The sequence below is a fragment of the Lissotriton helveticus genome, chromosome 3_1 (assembly GCF_964261635.1).
Source record: "Lissotriton helveticus chromosome 3_1, aLisHel1.1, whole genome shotgun sequence".
NCBI classification, from domain to species: Eukaryota; Metazoa; Chordata; class Amphibia; order Caudata; family Salamandridae; genus Lissotriton; species Lissotriton helveticus.
Window position 1 is genome coordinate 700,030,258 of NC_136061.1, and position 16,595 is coordinate 700,046,852.

General features: G+C 43.7%; 1 protein-coding gene across 3 annotated transcripts in view; it reads right to left on the reverse strand.

The window, feature by feature from the left end:
* The window catches only part of IMMP1L (inner mitochondrial membrane peptidase subunit 1), a 292,381-nt gene that overhangs the window by 123,561 nt on the left and 152,225 nt on the right, over positions 1 to 16,595 (reverse strand). For all 3 annotated transcript variants that reach the window (XM_078680838.1, XM_078680840.1, XM_078680841.1), the window contains exon 2: positions 7,778 to 7,919. In XM_078680838.1, the coding sequence (XP_078536964.1) occupies positions 7,778 to 7,882 (105 nt within the window). In that variant the 5' untranslated portion in view covers positions 7,883 to 7,919. The remainder of the gene's footprint in view (positions 1 to 7,777; positions 7,920 to 16,595) is intronic.

The window sequence follows — 16,595 nt, forward strand, 5'->3', positions numbered from 1 at the left end:
CGATCCTGCTGTATTGGCGGAATTAACGCTACAGGACGTGATGGGCGCTATTGCTGGCATTCAGTCTTCTATTGGCCAACAGTATGAAGCCCTGGCTCTGAAGTTGGACACGGTGGCTATTGATGTCAACCTCATTCGAACTGATTTGGCCAAGACGAACGAGAAGGTGAAGTCATTGGACCTAAAGACATCCAGTCTTACCACGGATGTGTCCGACTTGCAAACAGAAGTGCGCAACCTTAGATCTGCTAATGACTTATTTGCTCGTCGCTTGGAGGATTTTGAAGGCCGTGCACGGCGCAACAACGTGCGTATTATTGGGGTCCCGGAAGATTCTAGTTCACTCGCCACTGATCTTCGAGTGGAGGACCTCATTCTTAATCATCTTGCGCCCAAGGGCCTGAGCAAATTCTTTGCCATCGAACGTGCGCACAGAGTGCCAGGGGGACAGGCGAAGCCCGGTTTCCCCCCCGTCCGATTATTGCACGGATCTTCAACTTCATAGATTGCGACGCCATTCTGCAGGCGGCACGGACAAGCGGCCCTACGCAGCTCGAGAACGCTGCTGTGAATTTTTATCCGGACTTTTCTAAATCGGTCCAGAAACAACAAATGGGATTTCAAGGGGTGAAACGGCGACTAGGAGACATGGAACTAAAATACGCTATGTTATTCCCGGCCCGACTGCGTGTTGAATATGACAATCGAACATTCTTCTTTGTCAGGCCTGAGGAAGCGAGTGATTGGTTGGACACTTTGCCGACTCGCCGTGCTGGCCAGGAACATGCTGGTGGAATGTGAATGGGTTGGGTGATCGGATAAAGAGAGGGGTGGTTATGCAGCTGTTGCGGCGCCTTTCGCCTGATGTCGTTTTGCTACAAGAGACACACTTGATAGGAAATACTTGTCACGGTCTTAATAGACGGGGTTATCGTCTTGCTGCCTATTCTGGATTCATATCTAGTTCTAGAGGAGTGGGTATTTTGCTTCGGGTTTCCCTCCCCCTCGAGGTTGACGATGTGATCCTTGATGCCAGGGGTCGATATGTTGCACTTGTTGGGCGGTGGGAGGGAACACCAATTTTGTTGGTGTCGGTGTATGTCCCACTGGGCTTACAATCCACGACATTTACGGACCTGGGGCGGATGGTTCTGGGTCTCCCGGAGGGTGTTTTGATACTGGGTGGTGATTTTAACTCCGTCATTTCTGGCAGAATAGACCGCTATCCACCCCGAGATCTTCCTGCTGCGCAATCCTGGTTGGGTGACTTCCTGGAAAAATTGGGACTTATACATTGTTGGAGACTAATGCATCCAGAGCAAACACAGTTTACTTTCCATTCGGGAGCACATGGTAGTCTTTCTAGATTGGATTATATCCTGATTTCGGCTGCCCTGTCCCCTTCGATTGGAGAGATTAGACACTTGGCCCGGGGTATATCAGACCATTCCCCTATTTGGTTTCATTTTAATCTTGGCATCGGCGCCGAAGGGAGGGTGGCCCCGATTTACCCCTGGTATCTTCTTAACCCTAAGACTCGCGCTGAATTGATTAAATCATTTGATCTGTATTTTACTGAGAATGCTGGTTCTGTATCCTCGCCTGTTTCGCTATGGGAAGCTTTTAAGACTGTGATCAGGGGACAGGCATTGTCTTTGGTGGGGTGTGCTAAGAAATGTAAGAATGAGGCAATTGTTCAGCTCGAGACTGAAATCACAGACCTGGAGACTGCATTGGAACGAGAGGTGTCTCGAGAAGCATTACATGACCTCCGCCTTAAACAATTAGAATATAAAACTTTGGTTACTGATGCGGCAAAGATGATGAGTAGGGAACAGCAGGGACGGCTATATGATGTGGGTGATAAAGCAGGAACATTGATTGCCTGGCTGGATAGAAGGGAGAGAGCGAGTCGAGTGGTTCCGGTGATTGAGACATGTGGTGGTGTGCGTGTAACGGACCCTGTTGAAATTGTTGAATGCTTTGCTGATTATTTTCGAGAGGTCGATACCTCGGTGTCCGACAGGCCCGAGAAGGATTCGCAGTTGTTGCTTCGTCATATAGCACTGCCATGTTTGTCGGAATCGGATCGAGACTGTTTGGATGCCACGCCCTCGGTGGATGAGGTGGCTCTCGCACTACGCTCCATTCGTTCCGGCAAGGCTCTGGGTCCCAATGGCCTTCCTGTTGAACTGTATAAGTTACAACCTGATACTTTAGCTCCCTATCTCCGTGATATGCTTTTGGCTGCGCGAGACAGTGGCTCCCTCCCCAGAGATCAGCGTCTTGCTACCATTGTGGTGATCCATAAGGAGGGTAAACCGCGGGATCGCTGCTCGTCTTATAGACCCATTTCGCTCTTAAATGCGGAGCCTAAGATCCTCGCCAAACTGCTTGCTAATCGTCTGATTAGGGTTATTAGCGACCTGATTCATCCGGATCAATCGGGTTTTATCCCGCACCGTAACACGGCATTAAATTTGCGACGTTTGCATGGTGTTCTCGCAAGGGCCCCGACGCTGCGTGAACCGGCCATATTGGCGTCCTTGGACGCCACGATGGCCTTTGATACAATCGAATGGTCTTATCTCTGGGCGGTACTCGCCAAATTTGGATTCGGCGCTGGTTTTATTGGTTGGGTCAAACTCCTGTATGAAACGCCACTGGCGCAGGTGGTGGTTAATGGCCGTGTCTCCATGCCTTTTATTCTTGGGAGGGGCACGCAGCAGGGTTGTCCGTTGTCCCCGCTCCTCTTTCCTTTGGCGTTGGAGCCACTCACCGCCTGGCTACGGTGGGAACCTTCGATGAAAGGTATACGCTGGACGCCGGAATTTGAAGATCGCATTTCCTTATACGCGGATGATATTTTATTGTACCTTACATCTCCCCAAAAATCGCTCAACGTATTGTTTGACGTACTTAACTCCTTCGGGAAGAACTCGGGCCTTATCATTAATTGGTCGAAATCCTACATTTATGTACTTGCTGGTGATGACCCTCGTTTGCCGCGGGGCTGTCCCATCCAGTTGTCGCAGTCTGGCTTCAAGTACTTGGGTGTGTTTATCTCGTTGGATCCGGCGGTTCGCTATGAACGCAATTTACTCCCCCACTCCAAAGGTTGCGCACCGATGTAGCGCATTGGCGTAAATTACCGTTATCTCCCCTAGGGCGTGCGGCCCTTTTTAAAATGATGTCCTTACCGCGGTTCCTATACGCACTTCAGAATAGTTTTGATGTCATCCCGTCGAAATATTTTCGGGAAGTAGAATCGTTGCAGAGGCAATTAATATGGGACGAACGTTCACGCATCGCTCTTCCAAAATTGACACTTCCCTGGTATGATGGCGGTATAGCGCTCCCAGATATTCGTAGGTATTACTGGGCCTCCCACCTTGCTGCCATCAACCACGGGGTGTATGGCCCGGCGTTTAATCCAGCATTTGAAATGGATAAGTGGCTGCTCCCGGGTGGTGATTACTACAGAATGCTTTATTCGGGACCCTCGCGTTCACAACTCTCGGGACCTACCGCTATAGCCGTGCGGGTATGGCATAGCGCAACGGCGGCTATGGGCTGGAGTGATAAACTAACTGGTGCAACTCCGCTCTATGCCTCCGCGAAGTTGGGTGGCCTATGGAGGACGAAGGGATTTGATAAATGGGACATGATCGGTATTAGTAAAGTGCGTGATCTCTGGGTTAAAGGAGAGGTGAAGACCTTCTCGGATCTGCAAGTAGAGTATAAGCTGAGTGCCAGGGAAAAATTTCGTTATGTCCAGGTACGCCATGCTCTGAACTCTGTGTTGCCAGCGGGTAGTGATATTCCGGACTCCTCCCCTCTCGAAGATCGTATACTAGACGGTTATGTGCCAGACAGTACTATCTCATTGTTCTATAAGAAAATGATTAATGACCGATCGAGTCTGCTTGATCGCCTTCGTGAAGCTTGGATTGCTGATGGTATTGAACTGGATGATGAGGACTGGCAGTCCGCGATCTCCTCTCCCAGGGAGGTGGCGATTCCGGCCCGCCTCCGTCTGGTCCAACTCAAGATCCTCCACAGAATCTATGTCACCGGTCCCCGTCTGATCCATATGGGCTACTCAACGGATGGCATGTGTAGGCGTGGGTGTGGTCTCCTTGGCACCTATCTCCATATCATATGGGAATGCCCTGAGGTGGTGCGATTTTGGAAACGTATACATGAGGTGATGGATGAAGTAACGGGTGTTGTGATGATGCCGGAAGCCCGAGAAAGTTTATTGAATGTGTGGGGTCCGAATGATTATGACGTGTCGCAGCTTCGGTGGGTGACTCTGGCCAATATGGTTGCGAAGAGGGATATTGCACAGTTGTGTGGGTCCCCGAAGCCGCCTACAGTGACTGCTTGGAAAGAGAGTCTGGATTGGTGCATGTTCAGGGAGAAGACAGTGTATGTGGCAAGAGGTAGACCCCAAAAATGGGGGAAGATTTGGAACCAGTGGAACTCATACAGTGGAGATATCTATACACCCCCGCTCACTGTGATTCCTAGTCCTTCCCAGTCGCCCTGACCTACATTCCTTCTAGCTGTGGTATATTGTGCTGTTCATATGCAATTCTACCTTTGGCACCCTCCCCTCATCTGTATTCAAAAAACCTTTTCTCCTGTTGTCATATATCTTTCGTCCTCCCTGAGCGCAGGCCTAATGGCTGTATTATTGCTGTATTGCCTTGATTGTATGTTTGATGTGTTGTTTCCTTTTGTTTTATATAATAAAAAGTTACAAAAAAAAAAAGAATTATTTAGGCATCCTTTTCTCTCCCCTTTCAAATTTGTCCCAAGTGTTATATGTAAACCCAGCAGACCTTTCCAGCAGGATGTGACACTCAAGCTGGTTTTGATTCTTATTCGCACCAATTCAAAGCTAATTACTGGCAGAGAGCAGCTGGAGAGCAAAAAGCAAATTAGCCTCTAGAACTTCAGGGAGGGAAAAAATAACTTTCTAAGAGTTACTCTACTTAATATTTATTAAAAATCTGACCTTAACATAAGTGGATTTTTAATAACTATAAATATAGTTGCTTAAATATTTTTGTACCTGCTCCCATTCCCAAGAAACAGTATTAGTATTTTAATCTAACACTGTTTTTCTAAATAGAACATCTTAGAGTACCACAGTGAAAATAGCTTATGGGTGCTAATTACTTTAAGGACATGTTACCACTAAATTTCTACACGTACTACTTTTAAATACCTTGCACTACCCTGCCTTATAGGCTACAAGGCCTACATAGGGAGGGGTTTTAAGTGTTTAAAAGGGAAGTTTTTACCTGTCTAGATGGTTTATTTTGACAGGTCGAATTGCAATATTTACCCTGCTAGCAGTCAAAATACAATAGTAGGCCTAAAGCCATGTCCACACTGCCACTAAAGTGGATGAAACAATAGATGCTGCAGTCCACTCGTTGCATTTAACTTCCAGGCCATGGTAAAATCTTGTACCATATAGTAACGACTTATAGGCAAGTTAAATATACCAATTAGCAGTGTGTCGATTTGACCATGTTTAAAAGGGGAGCACAGGCACTTTAATACTGCTTAGCAGAGGGCACAGAGTTCTAAAGCCAGCAAAGCTATAGGTTCCAGCAAAAAGTGGAACAGCTGCAGTGACCACCACAGGTGAATTTCCTACAATGTCTCTTCATGCACCATGCTAAATGCATAAATGTGCAATTGGATGCCATAATCCTTGTTCCCAGCTGAAGGTCACTGTTTTAGTTTTAATGATGAAGGAGTCTACACTGGTTCGACACAAATGATAACTGAGAAAAGGCCCTCCTAATGGGTGTTCACCCTCCTGATATCCTGACCAAAGACTTTATGATGGGAAGAACACAACATCAACTCTCCCATATCTTTTCAGATAAGCAGGTGTGGTCCGATAAAGAGGTCAAAATGAACCTTAAAAAAATCACTTTATAACCCTGAAATCCTGTTATAGATATGCGTAAGGAATAAATGCATGGATTTCAAAAAAGGATGCTTTGCTATGTTTTAAAGGAAAACCTCCCACGATGTGCAACTTCATTCTTTGGACAGAAATGGAGTGATGTACACGACAGTCCAGCCGGGAAGTATGCAACACTGCTGACAAAAATGCAGGTCCGTGACTTGGACTGGGCAGTCACTTTTCGGAATGTGAGAGAACACAAAAGTAATATTTCATTGGCAAAGTTGACGGCCCACTGGAGGGCGATGAAAATGTTGTAAAGTTCGACATTAACAAACTCCCACTGGAGGGCAAGCAATTATAGAAACTACCAGCACCACAATGCAGTTGCCAGGTAACCCAGATGAGGGCAATAAAAATCAAAGTGGGCAGAGGTTTCATTTGTTTGTGATGTCGAAATGTGCAGCCCGTGATCAAGGACTCGTTAGAGTCCGAATTGCGTGAGAAAAGTATTTTTTAAAAGTATGCTCTGCTTTGAAGGGAAACCTCACGAGGAGTGCAACTTCATTCTTGGAACAGAAACGTAATATCATAGAATAGAATAAATATATCTCTATATGTATTTATTTATTTTATTTCCACCTTACCCCTTCCCGACAAATATATATCAATCATTAAATTGGGATGCTAAATAACCTATAGTGAATTAGCAGTGAACAAGCATGTGGTTCGTTTAAACTTGATTTGGGTCAGTTTAGGCACAATGCATGGTTAGAACGGGTAATCAGAGCTATCAGGACCATGTTCCCAGAGGAACCCTCAACAAAAGAAATAATCACTAAAATCTCTCACTATGGCGGGGTGAAAAAGGTTGATCACTAATTTATACACTGCTGTTGTACATGATCGAGATGGAGGTCCCGAGCTAGCACAAGAAAAATGGTTACGGGACTGTCCAGCACCCTTCACGGACGCAGATTGTAAGAAGGCCTGCAAACAAGTTAAACAATTTTCTCCAACTGCTCGATTCAAATTGACATAGTCCCATTATTTGCACAAACTTACTTCACACCCAAAAAACGTGCACGGATCTATCCAGGTAGAACTATAGCTTGTCATAGATGTGGAGCTGTAAGGGTAGACTTTCTCCATATAGTCTTGGTGTGTCGATGGGCGTCATATTTCCAGAACAAAGTAGAGATTGACCTACAGACAATGACCAACAGACTACCCACTAACTCCATCAAGCAATGACTATTAGGTATTTTCCTTATAAAAAAATACTATATAATGAAAATAAAGATGGTTAAGATACGATTTTAGCACATATAGGAATATAGCTATCAATTGGGTGATCTTGATGGCCTCAAAATAGGATAAGAGGAGAAAAGTCTAGATTGAGAGGGCTATAGCAGATAGCACACATGAAGACCACAAGGACAGATACAACACTGACAGAGGATATAGCAGACTGGATGAAAGTGCTCATGAAACTGACAGACACCCCTTATAATAGACCGCCTTGAGTCAATTAATATATGGTAGTTAATGTTAATTAACAAAATAAAAGAAACGTAAAAGAAAAGGTCACTGTTCATTGTATGCAGATAATTGTGAACAAGTGAAGAATGTAAGTGAAAAATGAATGGTGTAAAACTGGGTGTATTGATAAATAAATGTTAATATATACAGTTTTGCTAAAAGAAAATCTAGTTTATCATAAACACAAAAAGATAAAGTAGATACAAAAAAGCTGTTAGTTCTCAGAGTATTAGTTCAATTACTGGTGAACAAATTAAAACAAAAAAATCAATTTCTAGACGAGCACAAAAACTAGTATCTTACCACAACAACTTCTCCAAGGTATTCAAAAGCACAATGTGCGATACAGCCATATTGAATGGTGTAGCCGACAAGTCCCAAAGTTTTTCCTAAAACGCGTCGCAGCATATTTCACCTTGTCACAAAAGAGAAGGTGCAGTTCACCCTGCAGTAATCAATAAAATAAAGGTTTAGTATGAATAGTAAACAGTGTATCTTTTAAGAGGGTTATTAAACTACTGAAGTGAATGTTAATGTTGAACAAAATTGATGAGGTATATTTATATTATAGTACAATAGGACTTTGGCATTTCTAATAATGTAAAGGGTATCCAAGTCCAATGGATGTGAAAAGTAAGTCAAAGCAGAGGTTCTGGTCTGCAGCACTCGTCTAATGAAAGTGATCTTTTAAATGCTTGATGATTGCCCTGTCGAATGTATACATCTAAAAGAATGCAATTAACCCAATATCCACTTTTAGATCAATGACTATACTGCAAAGAAACCAACCTTTCACAACAAGCTCTTCATTTTATTTAAATTATTAACCTCGGTGAATTTTGAGGAACAGATTAATTTAGAACTGAGAACAATGTTTATGAGGATAATGGTGAAGAGAGAACATTGTAATCAACAAAGAGAGAGTAAGGGTATTCAGTGGGTTCCTACTTCTCGGCCCCCTAGAAATCAATTATAACAAAACAAAAGAAAGGAGTATCCCCAGGATAAGAGTCCTAGTTAAATTAGCACGGAGATAGAGAATTCTTTCTTTTAAGAAACCCCTCACTCACCGACCTGGTGCTGCGACGCCTGCAACTGCAGAGGAGCTGGTTTCTTTTGGGGGTGTGGAGAAATTGTGAGGTTAAAAAGTGTACTACATGTACTCCCTATAGACTTTATTCTGGAGTCAGTATAACACTACTAAAAACAAGTGTGATACTTCTATTGGTTTTAATTGACCAGGTAGTATCAAAATGTGCATAAAAATATGGTCAACATGTTTCAACCGTATATGATTATAGGTTTTCTTCAGGACCACGAGGGGTGAGCCGGGAGGTCTGCACACGCTAAGGTGCACCCTTCCCTGTGCCGCCTGTGTGCTAGACCGTTTACTTACGGTTTAGATTTCTTACAGCATTCTGTGTAAGGAAAATCTGAAACAGACAGAACAGAGTATGGTGATGATGCAATGATGTACATAACTTGTATTATACTCCCAGTGGGAAAAGTTTCTTTCTCCGTGTGATTCATTCTAAGCATGCAATCGCCGCAAAAACAAAGCATGCTTATTCACACCGTCTTTTGAAGGTGTTCAAAGTTATGGGACCCAGCTCAACACATGCTGAGTCTTACATACCCACAATTCATTCAGTAATAAGTGGGTGTCAAGCGTACCACATAGTACTCATACGGGCGCTGTGTGGCTAGATCTAGTCTGTATGTGTATATATAGTCCTCAATTCAGAGAAAACTCCGACACATATATACTTTTTGTGCGAAAATAGGGCGAGAGGATCAAGGTATCTTTCATTAGTGATCTTACGGATGTGTACGGGCAAAATTAACAGAGAGGCCCCAGGCATATGGACTTACTGGTAATTAGTGATGTTCGAACCCCATGGATGCCGCGGGGAGGGGGGGCCGCTTTTGAGCGTTCTGTGGGAGAGAGTAGTAAACATGAAAGTAGTGAATATCGGGATATCGTGCTCAGAAGTGCCCGATTCTTCTGGGTCAATGTTGTCTAGGAGGCATAGTTTCAATTAAAACCCCAGCCCAGAAAAAACGTACTTGTCAAAAAGCGTCTGCCCACTGGAAACCTGTCCTAACCGCACGGCGTCCCGAGGATAATGCCGGCGGCACTTCCGTGTACTTTAAACAGAAGCCTAGCGGTTGGATGGTAGGAGCGCGCGTCATCGGGGCATGTGACCGCGGCTCCTGACTACGTGCATCATGCACAATGGTTAAGGGACCGAGTGTCAAGATGTTAAATTGCTTGAAAAATAAGGGGACATGTACATAAAGTTGTGGATATAACTAACTTTATTGACTTTAATCGTCAAAAGACATGCAAAAGAATGGGTGCAAATTAGAGGGGCCAAGTTACACCAAGTTGTTTAGCATGAAAACTGAGAATATAAAAGCACCTCACTGTATTGATTATGTCACCCAAACACAAGACAGGCACTGGTTTATGTAGAGTGCGCGTGCACCAACTGTAGCAGTATTTACCAATACACGTATTCCAATATGGCGAAGGAATCGGTACTGATAGAGTTACATACAGTCCTGAGAACAAAATATAACAAGCTGTATTGCTGGTGTGTAAACTGACTGAGCGTAGATTTGTGGATGCTGAATGAGTGTCTCGTTTGTGGATATTGTGACCACCCTAAATTGGCTAAAAGATGGCATTCAAATGGAAGGGGGTCATCTTTGTCTAACTGTGGACCAGGGTATATTGTCATTCAGTCCTGATATATTCGTGGATAGTCTATATATCCATTGTTGTTCTTTTTCGAACAAGCGTTGTGTTGTGTTGCCGCCTGGTAGAATTGGCTCAATTATAGTCATTCTTAGGTCATTTGTCGTGTGGTTCATTGCAAGGAAATGTTCAGTTAACTTTGTGGTTACCTTTGTACATCTAATTGTACTTCTGTGTTCACAGATGCGTTGCTTGATCTTTCTTCCGGTCATGCCTACATACTGTAAACCGCATGGACATGTTACTAGATATACCACATTCTGGCTATTGCAATTTGTGTGTGTACGCTGTGTCCATGTTTTTCCTCTTTCCAGTTGTAGGGTTTTAGTTGCAGTAGTTAAGTGGCATACACTACAATTGCCGCATGGATAATGCCCCGTGATTTTCGGCAGACCCCATGCACTTAGAACTGTGGTCTGTTCACCTGTGTTGACCTGTTTGGGGCGGGTATGCACAAGTGTGTCTCTTATGCTTCTTGCTCTTTTGAACGAGAAAAGCGTTTTTTCCCAGTGGAGGTTACCCGTATTTAGTATTTTCCAGTGTTTGTTGATGGATTTGGTCACTTTATTTGATAGAGTGTTATATGTGGTGACACAAGTTAGGGGTGGTTGTTTGTCCTCCTTTGTTTTTTCCTCAAGCAGAGACTCACGGGGCTGATTCCGGGCTCGTTTTTGGCCTTTTTTCAGCATATGGTTTGGGTAGCCCCTGTCTAGGAGTTTTTCGGTCAGATCCTTTGCTTGGCTTCTGTAATCTTCTAGTTTGCTGCAATTCCTTCTCAAGCTGAGATATTGACCATAGGGGAGGTTTTCCTTGAGGGCCCTCGGATGGAAGCTTTCATATCTAAGGGCATTGTTTTTCTTGGATATCCTTAAGAAGTTGTAGGAGACTTTTGGTATCCTGAAGATAGGTCTCTGTTTTCTGTACCATAGTTTTGAAGAAGCAGTCGCAATATCTAGATAGTGGCTCCAGGAGGGACCCAATGCCGGACACAATTGGTCTTCCGGGTGGAGGCATTTTGTTTTTGTGCATTTTAGGCAATATGTAAAAGTACAGGATTTTTTATCAGGATAGCCTCTGACAATCTCACTGCTGTCTTTATAATCAGTACTGATTATAAAGACAGCAGTGAGATTGTCAGAGGCTATCCTGATAGAAATACAACAGACAGAGAGCCACATAAAGACAACAACCACTGACTACAAAAAAAGACTAGAGAGATAAACAAAGAACTTACTGAATATAAAGACCATCTGGCACAACAAAAAGCACAAAAACTTCAGAAGGATCTAAAAAGATTCTCATTTGTGAAGACATATCCCTATTCCGACCCCGACTACCAACGTCCTGGGTGAATTCATCACATGGATAAACACTTGTGACAACAACTTAAGATTCACACACTCAGTTGACAGAAAGACCATGGTCTTCCTGGATCTAACAATAACAAAGGAAGACGGAGGTCTACAAACAAAAACCCACCATAAACCCACAGCAAAAAACACTGCCCTTAGATATGAAAGCTTCCATCCGAGGGCCCTCAAGGAAAACCTCCCCTATGGTCAATATCTCCGCTTGAGAAGGAATTGCACCAAACTAGAAGATTACAGAAGCCAAGCAAAGGATCTGACCGAAAAACTCCTAGACAGGGGCTACCCAAACCATATCCTGATAAAAGGCCAAAAACGAGCCCGGAATCAGCCCCGTGAGTCTCTGCTTGAGGAAAAAACAAAGGAGGACAAACAACCACCCCTAACTTGTGTCACCACATATAACACTATCAAATAAAGTGACCAGATCCATCGACAAACACTGGAAAATAATAAATACGGGTAACCTCCACTGGGAAAAACTGTTCAAAAGAGCAAGAAGCATAAGAGACACACTTGTGCATACCCGCCCCAAACAGGTCAACACAGGTGAACAGACCACAGTACTAACTGCAAGGGGTCTGCCGAAAGTCACGAGGCATTATCCATGCGGCAATTGTAGTGTATGCCACTTAACTACTGCAACTAAAACCCTACAACTGGAAAGAGGAAAAACATGGACACAGCATACACACACAAATTGCAATTGCCAGAATGTGGTATATCTAATAACATGTCCATGCCGTTTACAGTATGTAGGCATGAGCGGAAGAAAGATCAAGCAACGCATCTGTGAACACAGAAGTACAATTAGATGTAAAAAGGTAACCACAAAGTTAACTGAACATTTCCTAGCAATGAACCACACAACGGATGACCTAAGGTGGACTATAATTGAGCCAATACTACTAGGCGGCAACACAACACAACGCTTGTTCGAAAAAGAACAACGATGGATATATAGACTATCCACGGATATATCAGGACTGAATGACAATATACCCTGGTCCACTGTTAGACAAAGATGACCCCCTTCCATATGAATGCCATCTTTTAGCCAATTTAGGGTGGTCACAATATCCACAACTAGACACTCATTCAGCATTCACAAATCTACGCTTAGTCAGTTTACACACCAGCATTACAGATTGTGATATTTTGTTCTCAGGACTGTATGTAACTCTATCAGTACCGATTCCTTCGCCATACTGGAATACGTGTATTGGTAAATCCTGCTACAGTCGGTGCACGCGCACTCTACATAAACCAGTGCCTGTCTTGTGTTTGGGTAACATAATCAATATAGTGAGGTGAATTTATATTCTCAGTTTTCATGCTAAACAACTTGTTGTAACTTGGCCTCTCTAATTTGCACGCGTACTTTTGCATGTCTTTTGATGATTAAGTCAATAAAGTTAGTTATATCCACAACTTTATGTACATTACCCCTTATTTTTTAAGCAATTTAACATCTTGACACTCGGTCCCTTAACCATTGTGCATGATGCACGTAGTCAGGAGCCGCGGTCACATGACCCGATGATGCGCGCTCCTACCATCCAACACCGCTAGGCTTCTGTTTAAAGTACACGGAAGTGCCGCCGGCATTATCCTCAGGACGCCGTGCGGTTAGGACAGGTTTCCATTGGGCAGATGCTTTTTGACAAGTAAGTTTTTTCTGGGCTGGGGTTTTAATTGAAACTATGCCTCCTAGACAACATTGACCCAGAAGAATCGGGCACTTCTGAGCACGATATCCCGATATTCACTACTTTCTTGTTTGCTACTCTCTCCCACAGAACGCTCAAAAGCGCCCCCCCCCCCTGCGGCATCCATGGGGCTCGAGCATCACTAATTACCAGTAAGTCCATATGCCTGGGGCCTCTCTGTTAATTTTGCCCGTACACATCCGTAAGATCACTAATGAAAGATACCTTGATCCTCTCGCCATATTTTCGCACAAAAAGTATATATATGTCGGAGTGTTCTCTGAATCGAGGACTATATATACACATACAGACTAGATCTAGTCACACAGCGCCCGTATGAGTACTATGTGGTACGCTTGACACCCACTTATTACTGAATGAATTGTGGGTATGTATGACACTCAGCATGTGTTGAGCTGGGTCCCATAACTTTAAACACCTTCAAAAGACGGTGTGAATAAGCATGCTTTGTTTTTGCGGCGATTGTATGCTTAGAATGAATCACACGGAGAAAGAAACTTTTCCCACTGGGAGTATAATACAAGTTATGTACATCATTGCATCATCACCATGCTCTGTTCTATCGGTTTTAGATTTTCCTTACACAGAATTCTGTAAGAAAGCTAAACCGTAAGTAAACGGTCTAGCACACAGGCGGGTCAGGGAAGGGTGCACCTTAGCGTGTGCAGACCTCCCGGCTCACCCCTCGTGGTCCTGAAGAAAACCTATAATCATAAAAGGTTGAAACATGTTGACCATATTTCTATGCACATTTTGATACTAGCTGGTCAATTAAAACCAATAGAAGTATCACACTCGTTTTTAGTAGTGTTATACTGACTCCAGAATAAAGTCTTTAGAGAGTACATGTAGTACACTTTTTAACCTCACAATTTCTCCACATCCCCAAAAGAAACCAGCTCCGCTGCAGTTCCAGGCGTCGCAGCACACCTGAGTGGCACACGGTCACTCGGGTGGACCCTGATGATGAAGCATGTCACCGACCAGGTCCGTGAGTGAGGGGTTTCTTAAAAGAAAGATCTTTCTTTCTTCCAACAATTCTCTATCTCCGTGCTAATTTAACTAGGGCTCTTATCCTGGGGATACTCCTTTCTTTTGTTTTGTTAGAAGAGAGAACATTCACAAATTCAATAATGCTGATTTCATTGTGTAACAATCACCTCTGCATATAATGCAGCAGTTATCACAACATACCTGCCTTGATCTCGCATGTAAGGAAACTAGGTCACTCAGTTTAGGGCTTCAGAATGGCACACCGATAACAGCAGTCCGCTGTTAGTCCCCATTCTATAAGGTGTAGATCACACGAAACCTTTTGGTATTGGGGCTTCAGAACCTTCAACCCACTATCACACACACACACACACACACACACACACTAGCTGCAGTGACAACTCATTAACCGAGATTTCAGTACAAGTTCACTATAGTTTTGCTTGATGAAACAGGAAACATCTTGTCTGAAAAGGAATCTAGGACATTACACCATTGTAGATACACTGGTGCACTCTATGTCCAGTCGTGATATTGTCGTTCTGTTTCTTAGTTACATCTCTCTCTCTCTTAATACTTAAAAAGAGACCTATTGTGGTTTAGCAAGAACTTTCAGAGGGCTTAAAGTCTGCCCATTGCATACGATTGGTTGGCTTTACTGTCACTCATTTCCGTGTCAATTTTGTTCCACCTTCTGTTTGTCCATGCCCTGAAACCGAGCCTCTTTACCAGTCTCTTGATTTGTATGTTTTGTGTCCCTTAACTGTTCACTTTCAGAGAACTACTTTTTCTATTTAATTAAACACTCAGTGAGAGTGCATGTGTTTCCAGCCTGCTCTTGAGTGTGCTCACTTAAATGCCACTGCGCTCTGTGTTGCTTTCTTGAGTACTTTACCCTCTGTGCTACGTGTTGTTCTCTTCTTCATGTGCTTCTCCCCCCATGTTGCTGTCACCATTGTGTGCTGCTTGCTTTCTTTAATGCTTCTTACCCTTGTGATGTGTTCTACTATCCCTGCCCCACTCCACTGTGAGCTTCTGTCCCACGCTGCTCTTTTCCGCACCCAATTTCTCGTACCCTCATGCGCCACATTTCACCCTCCCCTATCCGCTCCCCTAGTATCTTCTCCTTTACCACCGCCTAACACCCATAGTTCTAAATGTGCAAACAATTATTTTCTTATTAACTGATCCAAGTGGCATCTGCAAACTTGAATTGATAAATAAAAATCAACGAAAATGGCACATGCATCATTCAGCATGCATCTCATCATCGCACCTTTTTTCTATTTTTTTTTTATTGATGCTGCACAGCGTCGGGTAAAAGACATTTGCTTGTCTTTCCCCATGCTGTGAAGTATCATGAAAATCTAATGACTAAGCCGACAGGTCCCAAAGATGATCCCTATTGGTTTTGCCTATATTTATTTGGCCGCTCTCCCATATTTTGGAAGAGGGGCTTCCTTCCCCTAGTAAGGATGAACTGGGATTCAGATGGGAACCATGCTTCAATAGTCCTTTTCCTTTTCATTGTTTTGTATTGAGCGGGCCCCTTCTTTTTTCCTTCATGGGGGGCTTCTGTACAGCAGCCTCTTTAGCCCTGGTTTTTTCTTCGTTACAAGGGGTGGCCCCATCCCTGTACTACTGCTTCTTGCTCCTTCCTCCAGACATTTCCCCGCCTGCAACTGCAGGGTTGTTTGTTACAGGCAATGTAAAGTGCAGTTTCAGATTGCCAGATATTAATTACCATGTCCGTTTCTGGTGTCATGAAGCCTAGACCCGAGGTCCATTCAGTGGCCAGAGTTAAATTGATAATACTACCACCACCTAAGAGTGTTTACCCAAAAAGAAATCAAGGAGGAAAAAGCACTAGTTATAGAATGAACAAGATCGAAGAGAACCAAAGGCTTAAGTCAAGAAGCAATGTGAGAAAGAAACCAAAACTGGAGCAAACAGCAGAAGAGGAACCTAGGACCACTACATGGGGGTGAAAAAGGAACCAAAAAGCAAATAACTCGACAAAGGAGAAAAATACCTGCACACATCTGCAACGCACCTAGGCCAGGCAATTAATGGCTTTATAGCAATAGGAGCACAAAGTAAGGTGGTGATTTGGAAGGAGTTCCTCCATCTTCAATAGGAAATCTCCTCAAAAGGTAGCTGAAAACCTGTACTGATTTTCATCGTTAGCGGTACAAGGTGTATAAACCAGGTAAATAACGCTGTCTCCCTTTTCACACTACTAGCTAGGCTGCTAGTTCCGTGTGCAAGAC